The sequence below is a fragment of the Brassica oleracea genome, chromosome C4 (genome assembly GCF_000695525.1).
Source record: "Brassica oleracea var. oleracea cultivar TO1000 chromosome C4, BOL, whole genome shotgun sequence".
Taxonomy (NCBI): Eukaryota; Viridiplantae; Streptophyta; class Magnoliopsida; order Brassicales; family Brassicaceae; genus Brassica; species Brassica oleracea.
In genome coordinates this window covers 34,665,866-34,690,762 of record NC_027751.1, presented here as the reverse complement: position 1 = coordinate 34,690,762, position 24,897 = coordinate 34,665,866, and the positions used below count along the sequence as shown (strand labels likewise).

The 24,897-nt window shown below is 34.8% G+C and overlaps 3 protein-coding genes across 4 annotated transcripts; 2 read left to right on the top strand and 1 right to left on the bottom strand.

Moving 5' to 3' along the window:
* Positions 1–1,025: 1,025 nt before the first annotated feature.
* Positions 1,026–3,987, top strand: LOC106341962. Its single transcript, XM_013780722.1, has 11 exons — positions 1,026–1,239; positions 1,365–1,613; positions 1,697–1,900; positions 1,974–2,054; positions 2,133–2,219; positions 2,285–2,380; positions 2,473–2,526; positions 2,610–3,328; positions 3,432–3,480; positions 3,578–3,617; positions 3,693–3,987. The coding sequence occupies exons 2-11, from the start codon at positions 1,392–1,394 to the stop codon at positions 3,845–3,847; spliced, it is 1,707 nt and encodes a 568-aa protein (XP_013636176.1). The 5' UTR covers positions 1,026–1,239; positions 1,365–1,391; the 3' UTR covers positions 3,848–3,987.
* A 2,575-nt stretch (positions 3,988–6,562) lies between these two features.
* On the top strand, positions 6,563–7,920 carry LOC106336818 (eukaryotic translation initiation factor 1A). Of its 2 annotated transcripts, none has more exons than XM_013775760.1 (2): positions 6,563–6,778; positions 7,315–7,920. In XM_013775760.1, the coding sequence occupies exon 2, from the start codon at positions 7,320–7,322 to the stop codon at positions 7,755–7,757; it is 438 nt and encodes a 145-aa protein (XP_013631214.1). In that variant the 5' UTR covers positions 6,563–6,778; positions 7,315–7,319; the 3' UTR covers positions 7,758–7,920. The 2 variants fall into 2 exon arrangements, with proteins under 2 accessions (XP_013631214.1, XP_013631215.1); XM_013775761.1 differs by having other exon boundaries at positions 6,611–6,778; positions 7,309–7,920.
* Positions 7,921–12,314: 4,394 nt separating this feature from the next.
* Positions 12,315–15,407, bottom strand: LOC106342670 (glutamine synthetase, chloroplastic). Its single transcript, XM_013781673.1, has 12 exons — positions 15,206–15,407; positions 14,522–14,774; positions 14,369–14,408; positions 14,177–14,280; positions 14,035–14,083; positions 13,842–13,948; positions 13,668–13,755; positions 13,446–13,574; positions 13,239–13,313; positions 12,901–13,152; positions 12,763–12,823; positions 12,315–12,677 (listed from the first exon to the last, which is right to left on the bottom strand). The coding sequence occupies exons 2-12, from the start codon at positions 14,764–14,766 to the stop codon at positions 12,538–12,540; spliced, it is 1,290 nt and encodes a 429-aa protein (XP_013637127.1). The 5' UTR covers positions 14,767–14,774; positions 15,206–15,407; the 3' UTR covers positions 12,315–12,537.
* Positions 15,408–24,897: the final 9,490 nt, after the last annotated feature.

Sequence of the window (24,897 nt, the reverse complement as noted above, 5' to 3'; positions counted from 1 at the left end):
ATTTACTAAATAATGATTATATGATTTATTTCAGTAACATAATAATTCAATAATAGTCATTACATAAATAAATATATATATATATATATATATATATTTATATTTATATATAAGTGTTATACATTGTACAATAAATATAATAACAAAAATAATTATCAAAAATGTTCAAAATATATGTTATAATGCTTAACACTAATGGTTAACAACAAAATTAAACCGATTATAATATAAATTATTAACAAGATAAATTACAGAAAACAATTGTAATTAAATTAATTAAGCTATAGAAGAAGGAGTAATATGATCAAAACATATTTATAGTTGTTAATTATTATATATCTATCATTTCTCTATCAAAATTTTGTAGAAACGTCCTAATTTCATAAATTGCAAAACAATGAACTTTAAAATTTAGATTAAAAGGTGACAAATTATGAAACTATAACAAATTTAAATCAAATTGGATTACGTATCGGTCATTCATCAGTTCAATCGGTTAGTCTGGAGGTGTAGTGATTTTTTTAAATATGATATTTTCAAACCTAAATCGAATTATCAAATTAACCGATTTGACCACGGGTTCGGATCAAATTTAAAACCATTGATTAAAATGCAAAGTATTCTAAATAAAATTCTTACAAATTAAAAAAATATTTGTTAAGTCATTAGTGAAAATTTTTGTCATAAAATAAAATTTAGTTGTAAAACATATCTAGTTGGATTCGGGTCAAGATCCAGTTGCTTTTAAAACATATCTAGAAGAGATTTGAAGATGCAAAAAATTGCAAGCGCGGATCAAGATGTAGTTGTTTTAAAACATATAAAGAGATTTGAAGATGTAAAAAATGTTCTCACACTTTTATGATCACATACTCTAAAAATATAATGGCAAATAATCGTGTACGCTGTACTTGGAGTCATACACCCAGTTCTCCATTTGATTAACATAGTTTCGATCGAGCGAGTAAAATAAAAAATCGTCCTGGTACATATCTTACCATTATCGAAGTAACTCATCGTATGTGCATACGTCATTATCAAATATTTAACCCAAAACCTTCTCTCTCTCTAGAGCCCTCCATCGATATTTCTTCTTTGACAAGTCGGAAGGATAATTCGTTCCTACCAATCTAATATAATCTTCGTGTTCTGTCTGATTGGATATTTTGTTTAGTTATAATTCGCCTTCGCCTTCGCCTTCGCCTTCGCCGCAAACCCTCATCAATTTCCGAAATTGAGGTATGATTCGATCAATCATCTTTTCGTGATTCGAAATTGAATATTCGCTGGATGTAAAAAACCTTTATTTGTTATTGGTCGATCCTTCTCCTGTTGATCCATGTCCCTTGGCGATGCTAGTTTAGAGTGATCTCATCTCATCTGGAAGAAGAATGAAAGTCTCTGTAATCTGGAGAGGAAACAAATACACCATCGAGATCGATCCCAAGGCTAATCTTCAGGATTTCGGTTACGAGTTGAGAAAGTTAACGGGCGTTACGGCGGAGACGCTCCGTCTGATCGTCCCTCGGTTAAATGAAAAAGGCTCAAACTTGATACTTCCCTTTTCCGACGAGCACTTGAGCTTGACCTTGCACGAATATTCCATCGTTGAGGTTTGCATCATGATTCCTGACAAAAATGTTCTTTTGTCTGATAAAATTTGTGTGTTTTGTAATTCTTCTTTCTTTGGTTTTAGGGCAAAACTATCAGAATGATGGGAGTGACTGAAGAAGAGGTCAATGGAGTTCAAAAAGATGCAATGCCCGACATGAGAATACTTGGCTTCGAGGACGAGGAGAGAAGGCTTAGGCTAAAGAAGTTCTCCAGCACTTCGATCAAGCTCCCACAGGGTCCTTACATCTTCTGCGGCTTCCGCACTCTTCAACTCCCTGGTGTAGAGGTTAGTCACTATGAACTTGTTTCTTGATAATTTGGAAATTAAAGTGACCCCCCCGAGATGTTTGTTCTTGTAGTTAAACCCTCCTCCTGCTGATGCTTTGAAGAGAATGCACATGCTTGCATCCGACCCTGGTATTATCGCTATTATGAACAAGGTTGTTATTTATATTATTGTTATATATAAACTTTATTCTTGCAAAATAACTAATTAGTTTCGTTATTGTATTCTATAGCATCGTTGGAGAGTAGGGATTATGACCGAACTTGCTCCTGTTGGTTATGTTGGTGTTAGTCCTAAATGTCTTCTTGGCTTTAACAAGGTACGCATTCACTTCTTGTGTGTTCTTGCTTTGAGTTTCTCAAATGTTGTTGCTTTGGCTGATAGAATCAAGGAGAAGAGATCTCTTTACGTCTTCGGACTGATGATCTAAAGGGATTCAGGAAGTACCAGAGCATCAAAAAGACACTACTCCATGAGCTGGTAAGTTCATCACTCCGCAGCTAAGATCTGAATATTTCTGCTCTAACTCTGAATATTTGAGAGCTAATAGTTTATATGAATCAAAATGTCAGGCTCACATGGTATACACGGAGCATGATGAAAACTTTTATGCTCTTGATAGTCAGGTAATATTTATATAAAATGGGTGAATGCTATCTCAGTTTTAGTTTGTTGAAGATTTTTACAAATGAATGTGTTTGTATGACAGTTGAACAAAGAAGCTGAAAGCTTAGATTGGACTAAATCAAGGGGTCACACTTTGAATGGAGCGAAAGGTACAAAGGACTTTGATGATGAAGAGGACTTCTTTGATGATGAAAACTTTGGTCAGAGACTTGGTGGAAATCAATACGATCATCTGGGAAATGCTCGTCAATCGTCTGTTGCTGCTGCTTATCGCCGTCTCTCCCAGACTACTGACGTTGGTGCTTCGAAACTGAGAGAGGAACCTGATCCTGATGACTCTGTTGAGGTTCGAGACGAGAATAAACAGCCAATTCAACATGAAGCTCACTCTGATTCTAGGAGTGAGTTTGAGCCTGATCCTGACGACACCACTGAAGATGCATCAACACCAGATCATCACTCGGGATCGCTTGAAATCGCCAGTGGTGTTGCCCATCCTGCTGAACCTGATCCGGATGATGTGGAAACACGCACAAGTATAGCGAAAGTTGAAAACATGGTAATGTCAAATGACACAGTCATGTCGGATGGTAATTTAAATAGACCTCCTGGAGAAACCATTGCAGATGAAACAATCATTAGGATAAATGAGCCAGATCCAGATGATATGGAGATTCAGAGGATCCAAGACTCTGTTACCATCGTTTCTAACCGTCTCACGAAAGCCATAAATGCCTTGAAAACTGGAGCCAGCTCCGGTGAAGCAACCAATGTGCTACAAATGCTTCTTAAAATAGTGAGGTACACTCACTCTTGGAAACTTTCAAGCGTGTTTACAGATTAAAGTCCGTTGTTATGTGAATGAAGATACTGATTTCTCTTTCTTTTTTTTTGTTTGGTTCAGGAACATCATTGAGCAACCAAATGAAATGAAATTCAAAAGGCTGCGTAAGGTATGTAGACTCAATAGGTTTCTGATGCAGCATACTTCTTTATTTGAGTTAATGTATCAAACGTCTGATATGTTCGTCTACATGAATGCCATTTCAGGGAAACCCTGCAATTAAGCGCAAGATACTCAACTTCGCAGGTTTTTTTCCTTCTCCATCTTCTGATCACTGATTGTGTATGAATATGTGTGTGTTAAACCGGGATTGTTTTGCAGCTGCGGTAGAGATCCTTTCCGTGGTTGGCTTTGGGGAAGAGATTGTATCGGAAGGCACAGGAGCACAAGAACCATATTTGGTACTGAAACGCAATGACCCAGGCCTCTTGTGGATTGCCAAGTCCATGATTGAATCACACACCACAGGTTCCTAGATATTTTGTATATTCCGTCATCTCTCTTATTAAAAACTGTCCTAAATGTAAGATTTGAGACTGATTATATAAGAAGCGTCGTTCTGTTACACTATATAGAAACATAACATTTACTCTAATGCAGTGTGAATCTGTTGATTGTAAAACATAACAATTATATGGAGAGATGAAACTGATGCAATTCCTCAAATTAATAGCCATACTTCCTTAGGATGACTCGTATTAGGGCCGGACACTTCAGTTAAAATTTTGGTTTAGTCCGGGTTCAATTTGGTTTGGTTAAGTTGATTTAGTTCTAATAAAACTCTTTAACAATATTTAATCTAAATTTATTCTGGTTCAGTTCGGAATAGTTTTATTTCGCTTTGATTTTAATTTAGTTGAAAATTTTATTTATAATTTTAGTTATTAATTAAAAACAAAATTTTATATTCAATCGTTCAGAAAAGAAATTCTTGGAGAACTATAAAACAACACTCATGTTAAAACTAAAAATTATTCAAAGATAAAAATAATCTATCATCACATTTTTAGATACCATAAAAAGTTAAGAAAAAATAGCAAAAACTATTTTTCTAAAATAACATTTTTAAAAGATAACATTATTATATTACTCCAAACTCTAAACTTTATTTCAATCTGCACAACTTAAATACTAAACTATAAATTTTAATCGCTAAATATTAAACTTAAATCTAATGGTTTTTTAATTTTTTTGATAAATGCTATGAATTTTTACTTGGCTATTTTGAAACAAAAATGTATTTTAGTGTTATCATAAGATATTTCTCATGATAATATTTTCATATAGTATTATCATAAAATGTTACAGTGATTCAATAATTTTTATATAAATTATATTTAAATAAAATAAATATTTATTACTTTGTTATCATAAAAATAATTAATTTTATGTTAAAAATAAGAAGATTGTTTTTCAAACCTAACCACTTGACTTCTAAAACATAAGAGTTATTTACATTACCCTCTATAATGTTCCCTCCTTGTTAAATATGAATAAGACTTACCAGAGTCAGTGTATGTTTTCGATTTCTTGTTTTGTTTTGTTGGTTTCTTTTGTCCTAGAGGAGAGATTGGACATGAAGATTTGAGGAGTTCTAATTCTCTTTGTGATTGGATTTGCGTGAAATGTGGTTTCCAGAATTGAGGTGATGATGGTTCATAAGGCTTTGATCATCTGTTGATCGCTGATGCATGGACCCGATCTTGTGTTTTTTTCTTTCTTTTTTCACTTATTTGTCGTTTCTGTTGCAAGCTTTCGATCTTGTGTTATTTTGGATCATCTTGTTATCCTTTTCCTATATTCTGATCTTTCTTTCGTCTCTCTTATCCTTGGTTTTGTGGTGTTTGGATCCTCCTTTCGTCTCTCTTATCTTACCACGGATTAAAAGGGTAAGTTTTATTCATATTTAACTTATTATAGGAAGTGGCTGGATTCCTAAAGCATTTTTTTGGCGACTCCTTTGAATCGATAAAATCGTTAAAAAACACTTGTGTCGCGCATGAAAGAAACCATGTTCTGGTATCACCTTTGTAACACCCCCAAATAGTTCTATGTATAAGTCAAACTACCGGCCAACAATCGAACAAGAACATAACCGAAAGACCGACCGTCTACGAAGGTTTGGAAGCGTTACATGCTGGGCTAAGGACGTTTCGGTCGAAGTCACAGAGCTTAATCCGCAATGGAGATCAGTTCATCCACTAACACAACCTAAGCTAATATCAGTAATAAAGACGGTCTTTAATAGCATTGACTTGTTCCAAGCTCAAGATGAAGATGAGCTTTTGTTATTGTTGGATCCATCTCCGTTTTCTTATTGGACATTTGGGATTTTGGGTTATTAGATTGAAGTTCTGGATTAGTGTGTATTGGAGTGAAACCCATCTCCAACAGATAACTGCAAAATTAACATAGATTTCTCTTGAAATTTAATTAAATATTTGATATCGCCAATTATAAATATATTTATTTGTCGTTTCAAACCAAACTCCTTGGGTTAAAGAAACGTTAACTAAATACAGTAAAAACTCTATAAATTAATAATGCTAGAGCTATGATATTTCATTAATTTATAGAGTTATTAATTTATAAAAAAAATAAAAAAATTTTAGATTTTTTTTATTTATAAAATCCAAAAAATAGTTGATTTTACTGTATATATATTAAATAAATTTTAGAAATTAGACTTTCATATTGTTTTACAATATTATTTGGTGTATATTTTTATGTTTCATAGAATTCAAATGTGGTTTTCGATATAATTTTACTAACTATTATCAAAATATATTGAAATTTTAAGAAAAATAGAGATATTTTTATTATGAATATAAACCAACTATATAATATTTATTTTTTACTTATATAAATGTATATATAGATAGATTATTAATTTATGATTTAAATGAGACCATATATTTATATAAGATTTTTTAAAAAATATTATTTAATTATTTTATCGATTTGTATCATATTTTGAATCGGTCTGACTCGGAATCAGAAAATTTTATTAATTAATAAAAATTATTAATTTATCAAATATTAATTTATAGAGTTTTTACGGTATCTCAAACTGTGGTTTGATTGAGGTCGTTCTGGTTTGGTTTTTTGACTCGGTTCGAATTGTTTTTTTTTTCCACTTCTAGTCCCCAGTTTGGTAATGTCGAAAATGGGCCCTTTGGGAATGGCATCACCTGGTAATAAAAACATAAAACGAAGGGTGTTTATAAGAGAGTAGCTACATCTATTCTAATCTATTAAAGAAAAGTCATCTCGCGAGAACCAGAGCAACACGAAACTCAAATTCCTGTAAAAAGAAAGAAAGAGAGCTTTTGAGAAAATTGATTCACTTCGACGATCGTCGTGATTAGCTAAAAATTTGGTCCATCCATCCATCCATCCGTAGTTCGGTAAGCTCTCGTTTCCTTTGATTCTAATCCTCTCTTAAGCTCTTGATTTTACTCTTTAATTTAGGGCACCTAGTGATTTTTAATTAGGATCATATTTCGACAATAGCTTCTTGTTGCCCGAAGAATTGAATATTTGTTCTGATTTTGAAATCTCGTCAATTTATTTATTTATTTTGTTTTGTTTGAATTTAGACGAATCTTTTGTTAAACATAACACGCAATTGTTAGAACCGTAAGGGATTTGAGATCATTTCTTATTCTCTTTATTTATCTCTGTTGTGTGATGAAGGCTTATTATTTACTGAAGAAATTACTTTTTAGAGAGTTGTGGAATCAGACCCCTTTGCTTATATTCTTTGATTCTCTTTGGATTGGGAAGAATATATTGTTCCAACTTTTTATACATATCACGCAACTAATACAAGTCAACGATATTCTTGCCTAGGGATCCTGAGATAGTTTAATATAAGTTTTCCCTTTTTTTATAAATGTGTGTGTGTCTTTGTTTTGTTAAACATTTGAATTTAAAGATACAGACGCCATGCCGAAGAACAAGGGAAAAGGAGGAAAGAACAGGAAGAGAGGAAAGAATGAAGCTGATGACGAGAAGCGTGAGCTTATCTTCAAGGAAGATGGCCAAGAGTACGCTCAAGTCCTCCGCATGCTCGGCAATGGCCGATGCGAAGCCATGTGCATTGACGGCACCAAACGTCTCTGCCATATCCGTGGTAAGATGCACAAGAAGGTCTGGATCGCAGCCGGTGACATCGTCCTTGTTGGCCTGAGGGACTACCAAGATGATAAAGCTGACGTCATCCTCAAGTACATGTCTGACGAGGCCAGGCTTCTCAAGGCCTATGGTGAGCTTCCTGAGAATACCCGTCTTAACGAAGGCATCGTCGGTGATCTCGATGAAGATGACGATAATGCGGCTGATGATTACGTTGAGTTTGAGGACGAGGATATCGATAGGATCTAAGTTTGTTTTGCTTGGCCTTGTAATATCAAAGTTTGATGATGCACATCTTCTGAGAAACTGGAGAGAAACCATGAATGCTAAAATAAAGAATATTGTTATGTGTTTCGGTATCACTATTATCATTTGATTCCCCAAATAATTTACAGAACGTTCTTCATTTCCCCGTTTTGCAGCTTGTTGGTGCGGTCTTGGCTTTCTTTGTATGTTGTTGTTGTTGTTGTAGGTCTCTCTTTGTATTTACCCTACTATGCATTCTCTGGCTTTTGTAGCATTGATCAGACGTGCGGTTTGATGTACTAGCTTTAACACTGCTCTTTTCTCTTTGCATAGCTTATGTTTCTTCTTCTAGTGTCTCTGATATGCTTTCAAATTGGAGAGGTAGATCGTTGCTCTCCAACTCGCCAGCCATATTGAAAGACCTGTTCTTTCTTACCAATCTTTGGACATCTCATCTCCCTGAATGTTTTGTTTGAGGCTCAAGCGGAATGATGTCTGGTACACGAGTTGCCTTCCAGCGCTCTAGTTCGCAGGCCATGGAACATCTCCTCGGCAATGAGGATATTATCCGAGATTAACCTTCCTGACACAAACGCAGACTGGGTTTCCGATATCAAAGTTGGTAATAAACCTTTGAGCCGCTGGTATAGAACCTTTGAAATAATTTTATAACCAACATTACACAAACTGATAGGTCTCAGTTCTGTCATTCTATTTGGTCTTGCCGTTTTGGGTATAAGGCAAATATTAGTCACATTAAGTCTACCATTAATACTTCCCGTCGTAAGGAAACTATTAACCATATCAACCACATCTTTTTTAATGATTGACCAAGATTGTTGATAGAAAAACGCCGTCATTCCATCAGGTCCAGGTGCTTTCTCCGGGTGCATCATAAAAATGCTGCTTTCACCTCATCCTCCGTCGCCTGTGCCATTAACTTATTATTTTGATTTTCTGTTATAGAGGTAGGAACTTCCTCCAGAAAGCTGTCAAACTCTGCTGGAGATGCAGTCTGAAATAAATCAGTAAAATACTTGACTGCCACTCCCTCCACCTCAGATTCCGAATTCACCCAATTATCATCCTCATTATACAAACCAATAATCTTATTTTGAATTCTTCTTTGTTTAGTCAGGGCATGATAAAATTTTGTGTTCCGATCACCACAAGTATGCCAAGTCGTCCTACTCTTTTGTTCCCAATATTGTTCCTCATCCCGATAAGCTTCTTGCAGTTTCCTCGATACCTCCAAAACCTCCTCATTAGACTTAGAAAAACCATTCTGAATTTCTTCAAGAGCCTTTTGAAGTGTGCTTATTTTTTCCTTCCCATATGGAGGATTAGCCTTTCTCCACACCGAGATCTCATGTCTACAATGATGAATCTTGTCAACAATACCTTCTTCTCTCCGTCCTCGTGTATTCCAACCCCTCGTAATGGAATCCATGAGTCCTTCTTCACCTATCCATCTTTTATCAAACCGAAACTGTCGACGGAATTTAAGAACTTTATTTTCAATAGAGGCCATAATGGGTCTATGATCTGATCCAACCATCGCCAGATATTCTACATAAGAGAAAGGGAACAGATTATGCCACTCATTATTACCAAGTGCCCGATCTAAACGACATTTAACCACTTGCTTCTTCCTCCGACCACTCCATGAAAGTGTATTACCTAAGCTTGGAAACTCAATCAAACCGCAATTCTCTATCATATTATTAAAGGACAAAAAGTATATGCACGACGTATAACACCTCCTTCTTTCTCATGATTCCCCGTAATCTCATTAAGATCACCTATAATAAACCATGGCTCATCTCGAGAGATACCAATTCGCGTTACTCGTTCCCAAACATGATCCCTGAAACTTTGATTTGGTTCTCCATAAATGAAAGATATAAAATTCCTCTTCCCTTCGTACTCCGTCTCTACGTCAATAATATGATTATTTGATGAAATAATATTAACCTTATAGGTTGAGTCATAAAATAGAGCAAGACCACCACTTCTGCCTTGGGGATCTACCGTATGAAGATGACTATATCCGAAGTGAAACTGGACAAATTGAACAAAATCAAATTGTTGTTTTGTCTCTGAAAGAAAAAGGAAAACCGGTTTGTGCTTACCCCAAATTTCCCTTAGATAACTAAAAGTCCAATGACTACCTAATCCTTGACAATTCCAACTCAAGATCTTCATGGTCTATACAAATAAAGTCTCTGAGTAAAGCTTATCATACGAGATAAAGCTATTAAGGAGCCGAACACCAATGTTAAGAACCACATCGAACCATATGATTACCACCAATCCAAGGATCCAAACTAAAAGGTGATAATCAGAATAAACCAACATCATCTGAAAACCATTACGCTCACTGATATATTCCTTGTCAGCCTGTAAAAATTGAAACTCCTCAATATCTTCCATAACAAGCGCAATGGCAAAATGCCTTGTCCAAAACGAGCACACCACATTACTTTCCCCCGTTGCTATACACACACACCACCAGCAGTTTCCTGAGAGTCCTTTAATCCCAAGAAACACCGACCAGAACACAACATTTTGCCTAACCAGATAACAGACTACACTCCAGTATACTGCCAAAAAAGATAGTCCCTGAGAAGGCTGAATCAAATGCAAATCTAAACAAAACACACAATCATAAGACCTCTCCACCAATGATAAAAACTCAAATTTATTATTCCAACACCCTGAAATCATCAGAGGAAACTCACCACAAAGATAGAAAGCAGAATCAAAGCGAAATTCAAAGGGATTACTAGATCTTTCCCAACACTTATTCATTAAATTTTTAAAAGACTTATTTTAATTTTTAATCCTGATCAGGATCTGGCTTAACCGAAGCCTTCCTTGGGGGTAATATGCCCTTCTCCCCCATCTTGCTCCCCTGTTTAGCCGTATGTTTCTTCCTTGGGGAGACAACACTCTGCACGAGCCGCTTCTTAAGAGTACCCCCCATCGCAGCACCACTGGCTTTCCCTAGCTTCTTCTTAATAGCATGTCGTTCCTTGCCTTCAGTAACATTTGCAACCTCTTGAATTTCAGTCTCCATCACTTGATCATCCTCCACATCAAAACCTGCTTCCTCAAGGACCACGTCTCCCAATTGATTAGCACCATCCTGCTCTGCTGCCTCAGTAAAGACCGCATCCTCAGGTAGCTCCAGCTCCGTTCCTTCAGGCATGTCCTCGACCCCCCCTATCTTCTCCCCCTCTCTCTTCTCCTGATTGAGAAGTGCAATGACATCACTTGTAATCTTTAGGTTTTCTAATGTTTTGAAAATCAACCAATGAATTTGACCAAAAAAATCAACTGTTAGGTGATTAACCAATGAATTAAAATTAACCCATTAATTAGGAACAAAATCTGTAAAAATAAGCAAGTGGGCCCAATTTTAATTAAGTGATTGATAACAATATATTAGTTTACCATTAATGGATGAGTAGCATTAGGTTGTAATTATCAAAGAACATCAACGGTAAATATTACGTAGACATTTAGACAACCGACAATAGTACCTGCCTTATGAAGATCTATAATTAACTGCATCACCTGAGCCGTTCTATGAAGATCCACGTTTGACCGGATTTATTTGCACCATGTTGAAGATCCCTTGTAAGCTTTTCTTCGGTAGTCTGCATAATTGTTTGATAAATCTCTTTCTCCGGGAATTGAGACCTAGACCTCTTATAATATTCAATCTGCAAAAAATCGCATAGCTTGAGATTCGAACCCAGACTTGGGTGTAAAAGCTTTTTAAACCTTAACCACTAGGTTCTGGTGTTTTCACAACAAAATCTTATTTGTACTTCAGTTTTAATATACGAACTTTATGAAATAGTTCGATCTTTTGTACTCAACATTGTAAACGAATTATGATTGGTTTGATTTTTTTTTTCTATAAGGTATGTAGGTAGCGTTTCATAAGGTTTGAGTCTTACCTAAAACATTACGTACACAAATTCGATTGTGCTAGTTTGGGACCCATATATCTCTTATCATTGTGCCCCTGTCTTTCAGCTAGCATTGCATTTAGATCAAAATCAGATGTAGATTCTTCCTCAAACGTCAAACCAGAACAATTTGGGAGGATCTTGACCATACACCATTTTAAATGTTGTTGTATGCAGAGACAAACAAAACAAGGTATACCAGAATTCAACCCAACGACAAAATACTTAAATCAAGCCTTCAAATAAGCAGAAGCAAAGCATTTTTAATAGGTCTCTGCGCATCTATTGTAAACTTTTATTTGACCATTACTTTGTCGATGATAAGGTGCTAAACATCAAGACAGTACCTGCCTTACGAAAATTTCCATGCTTAAAAGTTCAATCGTGGTCCAGAAAAAATCGAAACTGTCTAAGCCTCATAAAATGAGTATACTTTCTCAGATGATCAATGACCAAAAGTATCACATTTGCCTCTTCAGATTTTGGAAGGCCTTTAATGAAACCCATGGACGCTTCTGACCATATTTGTGATGGAAGTGAGATTGGGTGAAGTAACCCGGCTGGTTTATTCGAAGCCATATATAAAATCACACTAGCCATGATAACACTAGGACAAGATCTTACAGTAAGACCATAAACAACCAATAGAAAAGGATGAACATTGTCCATGAAATTCTGGGTTTTTTCAACAATGCAAATGAAAAAAAAAGGAGACAAGAATGCCGTAATCCGAACCGGTGTTCTAAACAACATTTATGATCCCGGGAAGACCACATAAAAAGACATGTGTGTTCAGGAATAAATTAAACTTTCAAAGAAAGCTTCTGAGCAGCAAGTGCTTCAGCCTCAAGGGTTGGCTCCCAGAGAAGTGTGGTCTCTGCCAACAGTGAAGTCACAATGTATGGGTCCATGTTAGATGCTGGACGCCGATCTTCCAAGTAACCTATACTCCAATTTCACAATGATATATAATATGTTAGCAAATGTATAGATAGCATAAGAATAAAAAAACAATCCAGAATAAGTACCTTTTCCTTTCTTCTCGGTATCACGTCCCACACGAATGGAGCATCCACGGTTAGCCACTCCCTGCCAAGTCCAAGTTTAATGCAAATGAGCATATGAAACGTGAAGATATCTTGTAGACTCTTATTGCATATACATACCCATGAGAATTGGTCGATACTGGCTGTCTCGTGCTTTCCGGTCAACCTTCTCTCGTTGCCTTCACCGTAGGCACTGATGTGCTCCATGTGACGAAGCGAGAGGTTCAAGATTGCCTTTTTAATCACCTCAAATCCTCCGTCCTCTCTCATACTCTTTGTGCTGTAATTGGTATGGCAACCGGCACCGTTCCAGTCACCCTCAATCGGTTTGGGATCAAGTGTTAGGACAACACCAGCTTGTTCTGTGATTCTCTGCAAAAACAAGCGTAATCAACAGTTAGTTGTAATAGCTTAACTCTTACTCACTCAGTTTCTCTACAAATGAGACTTTTAATTACCTCAAGAAGGTATCTAGCACACCAAACGTGATCACCTGCTTCGATTCCTACGCTCGGTCCAACTTGGAATTCCCACTGAACAAATATTTGTTGGCAACATTGTAAAAAAAAAATATTATCGTAGAATTTATTATCATTCTATTATGGAATTTATTATTAGAAGAAAACAATTTATTAACAGAAGCTTCATTGAGGAAAAAAAGAGACCTGTCCTGGCATAACTTCACCATTAGTACCACTGATGTTAATTCCAGCATATAAACAAGCTTTGTAATGAGCATCTGAAATGTCACGGCCCCAAGACTTTTCAGCTCCAACTCCACAGTAGTAAGGACCCTGACACCATCCAGAAAATATTGGTTACTTTTTTTTATTTTTTATTTTAATTTTGAAAACCAAACATAAGTTTTAGCTTGACTCGGTTATCACCTGGGGACCAGGATACGCTCCAACGGGCCAACCCAAAGGCCAGTTCACGTTTGGCTGAAGTAAAGTGTACTCTTGTTCGATGCCAAACCTGAAATCATGATAAAGAGTATTCAGACTTAAATGGAATTGGAGGCAAACATAAAATAAATGAGATTTTTTCGTGTAATGACACACCATGGAATCTCTTCATGGACCTTCTTGTTGCTGAAAATCTCAGCAGCTCTTGCACGTTTGTTTGTTGGAATTGGCTCACCAGCTGGTGTGTAAGTATCACAGATAACCTTCACGTAAATAAAAGCTCCATAATTAGAGAGTGACTACAAAAAACTGTTGCAAAAAACTATACAAAGTCAAATGACACACATACCAATATGTTATTGCCTCCACGGAAAGGATCTCTGAAGATAGCTTGCGGACTAATTAACAACAGCATCAGTACACGAGCACGAGTTAATGAAGCAAAATATCAAACGAGAGAAATGTTAACAGTGCCTTGAGAAAAGACTTACTAGAGAATCACTTCACTATCTTCACCAGGTGCTTGTCCGGTACTCGAACCATCATAGTTCCACTTGGGAAGTTCAGAAGGATCTTCCACGGGCTTTTCAAGCGTCTAAAATTTTCAAGAAACCATTCATTTATCTATTAGAATCACAGACTCTAGTATAAATTTTACTACAAAGTCTATTACAGTATCATACCCTTGACTTGCTCCTAAGGTCAATTCCAGATCCGCCAATCCTATTCAAACAAAAGGACAAGAATCTTATATTAGAAATGAGATGAGAAACATACGCCATCCACTCACTGACAAATCAGGTTTATGAAAAATTTGCGGGCTAATAATACCATACCAGATGTACTCAGCGATGATCCGGTCAGTGAAAGGTTTGGTGTCTAGATTGAGAAGACTCTCAACTCTGTTGATTGTGCTGTTATCAGATTGGAGAGCCATCACTTTGAAGCTTCTGACTTTGCTGCTGCTGCTCTGTTTCTTCTGTTTCAACACAACCGAGTTCCATAACTTTGACGATGCAATGGAGCTGGGTTTAGTCAATCTCATTTGACATGTTGGAGAAGCTGCCAAGATCTGCGTCATTTTGATCCCTGTTCAAAATCAAAAAGTAGTATCCAAACCCAAATCAAGATTCCATAACTTTATCCAATAAGACTAAAATGGGATCAAGATTCTTGACCAATACTGATTAAACTCACTAAAAGGTGATTAGAAAGTAACCAAAATGCATTAAGTCAAAGAGAAAAGACAAAGAGATTCTATTAAAATACCAAAAAGTGTGATGATCCTTGTTGATATTAACTCAAAAAGAAGAGAATTATAGATTAATAAGTAAGTGGTGGACCCGAGATCTACTGTAATCCACCTTTTTAGAAGCCAAATTAGCAAAGAAAGACAGAGTTCAACTTTTTATTACATTACTTGTTTAAAAGATTCTCTGACCAGAAACAGATGGGTTTCTAAATCCAGTAATAAGATCGGATCAAATGCAGGAAAGATGTAATCAGAACAGAGGAAGTACCTGGAACTTGAAGAAGACTCTAACTCTGATTTCAGGAGACTTGAGTATTTGCAACAAATGGCAAAGGAAGAGTTGACAAATATGAAAGAGAAGCCTAGAATTATAATAGAAATAAATACAATTAAAAAGAATATATATTTTTTTTTAAGAAGGGATATAGTGAAATGGCTTTTGCAAAAGAGATAGGGGTGTGCTCTACGAGTGGTGCAAATTTGAGTTTCAGTTTTGTTTTTGTTTTTTGGTAAATGCTCTGCAGATAAGGGCGTCCTTCGGCCTCTCAAATTCAATACTACAATGTATCAAATCTTGTATGTACACACGTGTTGATACATACATAATACTTGTAAACATATACATAGAAGAATATGTAAACTCTTGTCCATGTTCTGATAGTTAATGAGAATCAGATGATTTTGTTCTGTTTTATAATAGATATTATAACTAATAATGATAACCCAGAGAATCTTAAAACTGTTCCATGATTTTGCCAGATCTTTTATCAAAATTACCGGATATTTAATTAGACAAAAATCGAATTCCAAAAGTCATAACTGCCATTTCTCTCTAGAAGAAAAGAAAATGTCCAAAAAGATTCAACGATAAATCAAAGTCGGACTACATCCACTAGTGAAATTTCCCTACTATTTTTGTTCTCTGCTATGGTGTTCTATTTTATGATTTCTTCTTGCTTTATAAAATAAGTTGCTTGCAACGGTGTAAAAAATCTAAAATGGTATAAATTTTAATATTTTACCAAAAAAAAAAGTCGGACTACTTCGACCAGTGAAATTTCCCTACTATTTTTGTCTACGGCCTCCAGATTAACAACTCTTAATTAAAAATAGAAAAATAAACTACCTTCGACTACACCGACAGATCTACGGGATTACGAATCCAATAAAGATCCTACAGTCACTACCGGATATTTAATTAGACAAAAATCGAATTCCAAAAGTCATAACTGCCATTTCTCTCTAGAAGAAAAGAAAATGTCCAAAAAGATTCAACGATAAATCAAAGTCGGACTACATCCACTAGTGAAATTTCCCTACTATTTTTGTTCTCTGCTATGGTGTTCTATTTTATGATTTCTTCTTGCTTTATAAAATGAGTTGCTTGCAACGGTGTAAAAAATCTAAAATGGTATAAATTTTAATATTTTACCAAAAAAAAAAGTCGGACTACTTCGACCAGTGAAATTTCCCTACTATTTTTGTCTACGGCCTCCAGATTAACAACTCTTAATTAAAAATAGAAAAATAAACTACCTTCGACTACACCGACAGATCTACGGGATTACGAATCCAATAAAGATCCTACAGTCATTACGCCAAAAAGACATAAAAACGACTGTCTCTCCCAACTTCTCACAATGAGATACTTACTACTGGGTTTCCATGTGGTCCATTCCCTTAAGAAGCATCGTCATGCAAGTACTACCCACACACATGTTGAGAAGGTATGACTCTCGTTGATAATATTGCGCAAGTTATCTCCCGACATCGCTTACAGAATCGAAAGATAAGGAGAAAACTATAAAGAATAATTAATTCAGCTAGATATTTTTTCTGCTTATAGCAGGACGCCGAAAGTTTCTCATTTTTGTTTTTTGGTAACTCTGGTATCTGGGTAGCCACATTCCCAACTATCCCTCCGTAGGGGGTCCAGCGCCCCAACGGAAGGGATGTTAAATCCGCTGTGGCCGGGGCTCGAAGTCGTGATGGCGGGCACCTCAGCCGAGGTTCCTTTACCACCAGACCACGAGGCCCGGTTCCGAAAGTTTCTCATGCTTAGACAACTTCTGTTTTCTGAGCCAGCTTTCCTCCTACTTCCGTGTAAACTGAAAAATTTCTACTAAACGGAGATATTTTTATATTTCAGAATAATGAAGGATCTAACCTAATTGTCCGACTACATGGACCTATAAAAGGGACTTTTAAACCATATAACAAAGGGATGGACGATTGTACACCTCGACTTTAGCAGAATCAACTAGAACTAGGATTTTCGGGCTTATAAGCTGTAATTCTTGTTCTAACAAATCAATAAAACATTATGATTGATACTTGTTTTGGTTCAATTGATTATTTACTGTTTCCATAGAATTACGAAGAGTTCTGTGTTATTTTACCTTAATAAACAGATCAACAAAATACATAATCAAAATTATATACTGATCAAATAAAATAATTTGAGCCATAAATACTATGAAAAATAAATAAAATACTTATTTATATTGCATTTGTTTTTCACTTCAAATAAAATTTATAATTGTTGTTTACGTAGTATTTGTTTCGAAAATGACATATCGGCACTAAAAATGAAGAATTTGGAAAGACTAAACCCAAAATGCATAATCTACATATAATTAGGTGTTGATTTTTTACGATTTTTTTTTTCTAATTTATATTTGCTCTGTGATTTTCAGAGACCATCTATTGTTTGGAATTCTAACACCCTTCAATTGAATAGACAGAGCCCGTCAAATCGTTAATCATCAAGAATAAACCTCTTCTACTTTGCAAGGTAAAAAATCAGTAGAGGCTCTGCTTTCTTTTTGGTTGTGCTGTAACGATTATACACAGCTTCCTTTGAACCGGTGTTTTTAAAACCGGACCGGCTAGCGAACCTGAATTTTTTTGGTTCATGAGTCATTGTGGTTCGACGCGGTTCGATCGGGTTTAGTTAGATTAAAATAAATTTAATGATATTTATAAATAATATGCATATTTAAAAAAAAATAGATCATATCAAATAAAATGTTTAAATAGCGATAACGTGTATAAAAAACTTAAAAATAACAATTAAAATCTAAAATCAATATGAAAAGCACATTTAAACTTTATTCGCAGATCTTATCACTCTAAATTTTCATCACCTTTTAAAAAAGTTATATACACATTAGGTAAAATTTATATTTTGAAATACAAAGTTCATAAATGTAAATTTTTCAATTATTTAAAGTCTTCAAAACAAGTGATCATGAAATAAAAATTTAAATAAAGCGAGAAGTAGACAAAAACAATATATTGACGTGAATATTAAACTTTGTGAATCTTATAATTTATAAGTTGTAGAGACGACAAAAGAAAAAGATGAGAGACGATACTTTATTAATCTCTGATAAATTTTATTTTTACTTAAAAAAGAAGAAAAATTAATTGTTTCATTAACAAAATTTTGGTTTATATACGAACCGGGGTTTGGTCGGTTCATTGGATTGCCAGTTTCCGAGTTTTTAACGGTTCGATAAGAGTTTTTAACTGGTTCAATTTTAGTTGGATTTTAACATTAACCCAACCCGAATTTTTTTTGGTTCATAGTTCAACCCGATCCGATCGCCGGTTCGGTCCGGATTTAAAAACACTGCTTTGAACAAAATAATTTCTTGGACCTCGTGTTGATGTCAGATCTTTATTCCTTATAAAGGTACTTCTAATCTTCAATTTTCCTTTTAATATAATATTTTTTCATGGTCTATGAAAGATGAATTCGAGATCAAAATCTTTAGCTCAAGAGTAGGATGAAATGAGTTGGTAAATTGGTTTCATTGTTAAAGCTATGATTAATGATCATAGACAATTATTAATTAGAGAAGTTGGATTGACTTGATTGTCGAAGGTCTTTTAAAATGCTCGATTTATAAACAGTGGCGGAGCTAGGTGTAGATTTTACAGGGGTCAAAATTAATTTATAAGAGGAAAAAGTGACATGTATGAGACTTGAACACAAGACATGGGGGTCAAAAAGATAGATTTTGACCATCTCACCACAAGAATAACATTAAGAACAAGCTTAAATTTACAATTTTGTAGATTTCATTGGGGTCAACTGACCCCCCTCTAACCAAAGTGGCTCCGCCACTGTTTATAAATACATAATATTTGAAGACGTAATTGCTTTTCAGACACCATGTATTAGTAATATAGACCAGCCCCTCTTTATGGAGAAACAGAGGGACAGGGGACGGAAGTGATATACAAAAGTTCAGGCGGAGACATGGTGAAGGAGAGAGAGATGAGAATCAGTTGTAACATCACTGAGCAAAGGGAAGGCACACTAATCGTGTTCTTAGTTTGATATGATTATCTCATAAGTTTTATAAATTGGATCATATTTTTTATACAATCATCATATAATGATATTAACCTTTTTAAATGTGTCACATGATATTGGACGTGGAGAGAACCAAGTACCAGTAATCAAGCTGCAAAAGAAGACAACAACCTAGAAGGAACAACAGACTTATAATACAGTTAGTAATTATCTAAACTATTGTAACTAGCTTGTAATGTGAAAGGAAAGTAGGACATTCTAGAATAAGTTATTAGATTGAAGAACCATGCCTTAAGTTTAGATGTTTGGTTTTTACTTGCCTGAGTGATGCATAACAGTGTTTATGATAATGATAATCTTATATAAGACCAGTTTTAATTCGATATGGTTTTAAATTACCAAAGAGAATTCATACATTTGTCCAAATGAAAAGAATTACAATCTTATTGAAATGAATGTTTGAATGTTTGCAAAAACAAAAGCAAATATTGTTTGCATAAATAAAAATAAACTTTCTGAACCAGCAAGCATTCTTCCACCAGGGAGAACATGTGAACGACTCAAATCTGCCAAGATCAAAACACCAAGTTAATTTTAATTATTATTCTTTATTGGATATACAATACAAACACATAAATTTTTTTTTTTAAAAGAACACATCCAAACATAAACCCTATAAGACATCTAAACAAACAAAAAAGACATACCTTATGACATATGTGGCTGTTAAAGGTTGTCGAAAACTTCTTTGAAAACCACATTCATAGTTTTTTCTGAGGTTTGCCATCTTCGTCTAAAATCAAAATTTTCAGCTGGTGGGCAAACATTTAGAAACCATCTCAAAGGTCCAAATGATGTGTTCTGCCTGCACAAATGTATGCACTTAACTTAAACTCACCAGTTGTTCTTATAAGGCCTGAGTTTTGAGAGAGGAGTAAAAGTAGTCATCACAGATAGAAGGTTCTGCATAAAATGATATGGTGTTCACGTTATTGGTGAGGAGATATATATAGCTAGTTAGGAAATGGTAGGGTAAATGCCATCTAATTATGAAAGATTTCGTTAGTTGTGATCTTCTAGCATTAAAAAGCGAATATACAATTCGATTAGATTCCAAAATTCATTCGTTTATTAAAAACTTACTGTAATAACATGATTACTGGTTTTTAATGAGTATATATTCTACGTGATTTGCATGATTTGAATCAAACAAATAATCTTGTGGTAGATGATTGATATCGTAATTGTTGTGATGATTGCTTAGATATAGGAAAAGATATTGCAAGGTAATTTCGTTTAGGAAACTAATAAATGATTATTTTGATTTTGAACTTGATAATTTATAGTGCTTAATGCGTATTTTTTACATTTCACTGAGTTTAGATTACATAATTTCTAGTAATAATGATATTTAATAAGATAATATCGTTTTCTTCAGGCTTTCTTAAAGTATATAAAAATATATGGGAATAATGATATATATTATATTATTATGTTGTGTTTAAATGTAATCAAATGAATTTTGTTAAGTTCTAATATACTGGTTTTGATTCTGCAGAGAAAGATGAACTGAGGTATCCTCACAACGGAATTCGATGGTTTAGTAATATTATGAAAAGATATGTAGGAATGTATCTATTGACTCATTTGATTTTGTAGACCAAGAGGAATCCAGGTTTATACAGCTATACGTAGGAAAGTAGCTATTGTATTTAGATAGTTGTGGGAACAGAAATTTGCATTTTCGATTTCCGTTTAAATAAGGAAAGTTAGGAAAACCCTAATTTCCCAGAGGTCACGGATATCTGCTAAACCACACGCCAAGCAATCAGAACACGAAATAAAGATGAGAAAAATAAGAAATCGAAAAAGTGAGCAAAATAGATCTTATTCCGAATCCGCGTTTGAGCGTTACAACAAGGTAAGAGCCTGGCACTACAAGAAAAATCGTCTTTCTTAGCATGAGAAAACAGCTATTATATGCTTTTATTAGCATTATTGAAACCGTTATGTCTGCCTCAGCTATAAAAAGTCAATCATTTATGATAGCAATTTCTCAAGGGCTATTCTATCATGGACTTATGACAGCAATATTTATTGTTTGCTATTAGTTACTATTTTCATTTATATTTTTAAATTATAAATTAATATATTTTTAACAAATTAATAATTAAAATCTATTTCAAATATAATTGGTTTGATAAGGAAATTGGTTTATTATTAAAATCGTGGTTTACAAATTATATCAGTTTACTCACAAACCCGGTTTACACTGGTTTACACATAGACCCGGTTTAGAAATCTAAACCTGAAAAACAAAATGAAGAACCCTAGATCTAAACTCTTCGCCGTCAACTTCAACTCCATCGATTTCTTCTTCTTTTCTTCTTCTTCTATCTCGTCGTCTTTGAACAGCCACCGTCAAACCTCACCATTGTCTTTGAACCAACTCCATGAAGCTCTTCACTTCCACCATGTCTCATCTATCTCTCCTCTATGGCTTCTCATCTATATCTCCTCATCGTCTATGAACCAACTGCATCTCCCAGCCGCTAACGACCCACCGCTTCTGCTACATCCTCCTCCATCAGGCTCCTCTGCCTTGTCCACCTTCATCTAACAAGAAGAACAAAAAATCAAACTCAAAACACAGAAAAAGAGAGTGAAAAACACAGAGTGAGAGAGATAGAGAGAGATGTAACCAGTAATGGTGGTGACGAGCAGTGGCGGTGGCGACTTCGGTGAAGGCAGAGACCGGCCAAGACGGATCTGAGATGCGGTAGAGATGCTCATCAGGCGAAGAACTTCATCTCGGCCCAATCAAAACGGCTCGTCTGTGGGGTTCGTCCTCGGGTTCATGAGGAGGCGAAGCTTGGCGTTGAAGACAGTGGGTTTACGAGAGAGAGAGATTCCATAGAAGAGGAAGCAAGGAAGAGTGAAATTTGACAGAAGAGGAAGAACGCAAAAAATAAAATGAAAACTAAAGAGCCGAGCGACAGAGAGATGAAGAAGCACAAATTGGATGAATCTGGGCCATCGAATAATATTAATCAATGGTCTATATTGCCAATCCACACACCCACACACTCTTAGTATTAGCCAATGGAAAAATAGATGAGATATTACTAATTTTGTTTATTTTATTGTAGTTTCTCTTCTTTCTAGGCAACTATTGTAATTTTAATATTATAATATTTTTTAAAAATGTAAATATAAAGTTTTAGAGATTATATAAATTAATTAATCTTTGAGGTTGAAAATTTGTAGTTAAGATTCAGTTTATGTAATTTAAAGTCAAAATTTTAATGTTAGGAATATAACGTGCAAGGTTTAGATTTGAATAGATTAGAGTTTTAAAGATTATGTTTAGGGTTTAGGGTTTCAAATAGGGGTAACAAAAAGGTAATTTTCTTTTATTTAATCTTTCAGCACTTTGTTAATTAACTTGTTTGTTAAATTTAGGATAAATATTTGAAAATAAATTTATAAACTTGAAACCGTTAATATATAGTAAATTTTCATCTAATAATTAGATTATTTACTATATTGTAAAGTTAATGTTTATGATATAGATTTCAAAGTTTAAATTTGGGGTTTGAGGTTAATATTAAGACTTGGACTACGTTTTTAAAAATTAAGTTTAGATATTAGATTAAGTTGAGATTATTTTTGAAAATATTAGATTTGTAGTTTATGTGTGTAAGATTTGATGTTTAAGTTTGAATATATTAGTTTAAGTGTTTAGATTTATAATTTGTGGTATAGTACATAGGGTTTGAAGTATATTTTAGGTTTTGTGGAGTAGGGTTTGGAATTTTAATTTTAATTTAATGTTTATAAATGTTAAAAGTGAATATTAAATATAAATGTTAAGACTTAGTTATAAAGTTAAAGTTATTAAAGCAAAGAAGTTTAAAAATTAAAAATTGTGTAAGATATAAAAATTAAGTATGATTTGGTATGTAGTTTAGATTTAAAGATTAATGTTTTAAATATAATTTTTGAAAAATTGTATATCTTAGCATAAGAAAAATGCTATTATATGTTTTTGATATCATGTATTCGGCGCTTAAATCTAATTTTAAGCTAAGTATTGGCGGTATCAATGATTTTCGCTTCCCGCTCACTCATTTTCCACAACAGCGATAATTAACTGCTATCAATATAAACAAAAGTAAAAAATTAATCATTCATAGCAGTTTAGAAAACAATGCTATCATAATGTGCTATTAATACCACTTTTTTGTAGTGTGGGCTACGAGAGTTGTCGGCGAGATTCCTAGTTCTAAAACCCTAAGACTGCAAGACCTAATTGAGTCGCACCTCGAATAACAAAAACGGAAAATTGCCTAAAATTGCTCTAAGTGCTAAGTTTGCTCTGAAAAAGTTATCTCCTTGTGCCTCTCGCCTAGGACTCCTTATATACTCCTCCAATGTCGGTTTTAGCTTTTCCCTTCCTGCCCTTAAGCCGTCTTAAGTGAAAAATTGAGATATTCCATTTTTTCCGATCTTCATGTTTATCCGCGGAAACTTATCTTTTATATTTTTTTATAGAATAAAAAACATGAACCGACAAAGCATCTATGGGTTCATTCTTAAAGAATCGTAAGTGGGCTTCTAGTCGCGTTTTAGACCTCGTTGGGCCGTCTTTCGACATGAAACGTTTGTTACGATTTTCTTTTAGATAAAAAAAAGTTCTCGCGGTTTTTATCGTAAAGTTTCAACGGTAACTCTGATCGGAAGGGTGTGAGAAGTGATATGGCTGTGGGACGTGGGAGCCAGCATTGAGGAACAGACGAGAATGCACGGATTTGGGTCGTACCCGTTAGTCGACGTCCGAGACAGTTCAGTCGCTACGTAGCGACCTGGTCCGCGCTGGATCGGTCGCTACCTAGCGACCGATCGAAAGGCTTGATCGGTCGCTACGTAGCGACCGACTTGTTCGCGGGTCGGTAGCGACCGACCGAGGGGCTTGGTTGGTCGCTACGTAGTGACCGGCTTGTTCGCGGACCGGTCGCTACGTGGCGGCCTTGTCTGGATCATTATCTGACGTTTCATGAACGTGTTCTCGGACTATTGGTGTTTAGTTTGACGAATCAACTGAGATTAGTGCAAGTTTTTACCGCAAAGTTTTTCGTAAAGATCTCTTTACGAAGATTTCTTTTCGTAAAAACGTTCATGCTGATTTTTATGGATATTTGGATGTTAACATCGTCGTGTCCGTTTTTTACCCCAACAATAGTCTTGTAATGTTAGAGTTTATTAATGGTTTAGTGATTTTACGGTTCATAACTAAGAACAAACGACTGTGTCTTGTAATGTTATGGTTTAATAATTACGGTTTATTAATACGAAGAAATGGCATTTTGTATGCCAGTGGCATGAGATGGTAAATTTTGAGGAAAACTCAAAGCTATTTCCTATTTGTACACATATTTTAATAGTTTAGATTTAAACTCTTCGTTAATGACACTTTTGTCATTTAACATGCCCCTAGATATGCATATATTTAACCCACTTCGTATTCATATATAGTATACAATATTTCAACAGCACTCAGCCTAACAAAAACCCAACGCCTAACTTAACTAAACCGTTTACGTGTATTAATCAAGGTTAACAAACCCGAAACATCG

Coding starts and splice junctions, on each gene's coding strand:
- LOC106341962 (XM_013780722.1), top strand. CDS start 1,392: ATGAAAGTCTCTGTAATCTGGAGAGGAAACAAATACACCATCGAGATC. Junction 3,329..3,431: donor ATGCTTCTTAAAATAGTGAG/GTACACTCACTC, acceptor TGTTTGGTTCAG/GAACATCATTGAGCAACCAA. Junction 3,618..3,692: donor CAAGATACTCAACTTCGCAG/GTTTTTTTCCTT, acceptor ATTGTTTTGCAG/CTGCGGTAGAGATCCTTTCC.
- LOC106336818 (XM_013775760.1), top strand. CDS start 7,320: ATGCCGAAGAACAAGGGAAAAGGAGGAAAGAACAGGAAGAGAGGAAAG.
- LOC106342670 (XM_013781673.1), bottom strand. CDS start 14,766: ATGACGCAGATCTTGGCAGCTTCTCCAACATGTCAAATGAGATTGACT. Junction 13,153..13,238: donor GTGCTAGATACCTTCTTGAG/GTAATTAAAAGT, acceptor TTGTTTTTGCAG/AGAATCACAGAACAAGCTGG. Junction 12,678..12,762: donor TACCGAGAAGAAAGGAAAAG/GTACTTATTCTG, acceptor ATTGGAGTATAG/GTTACTTGGAAGATCGGCGT.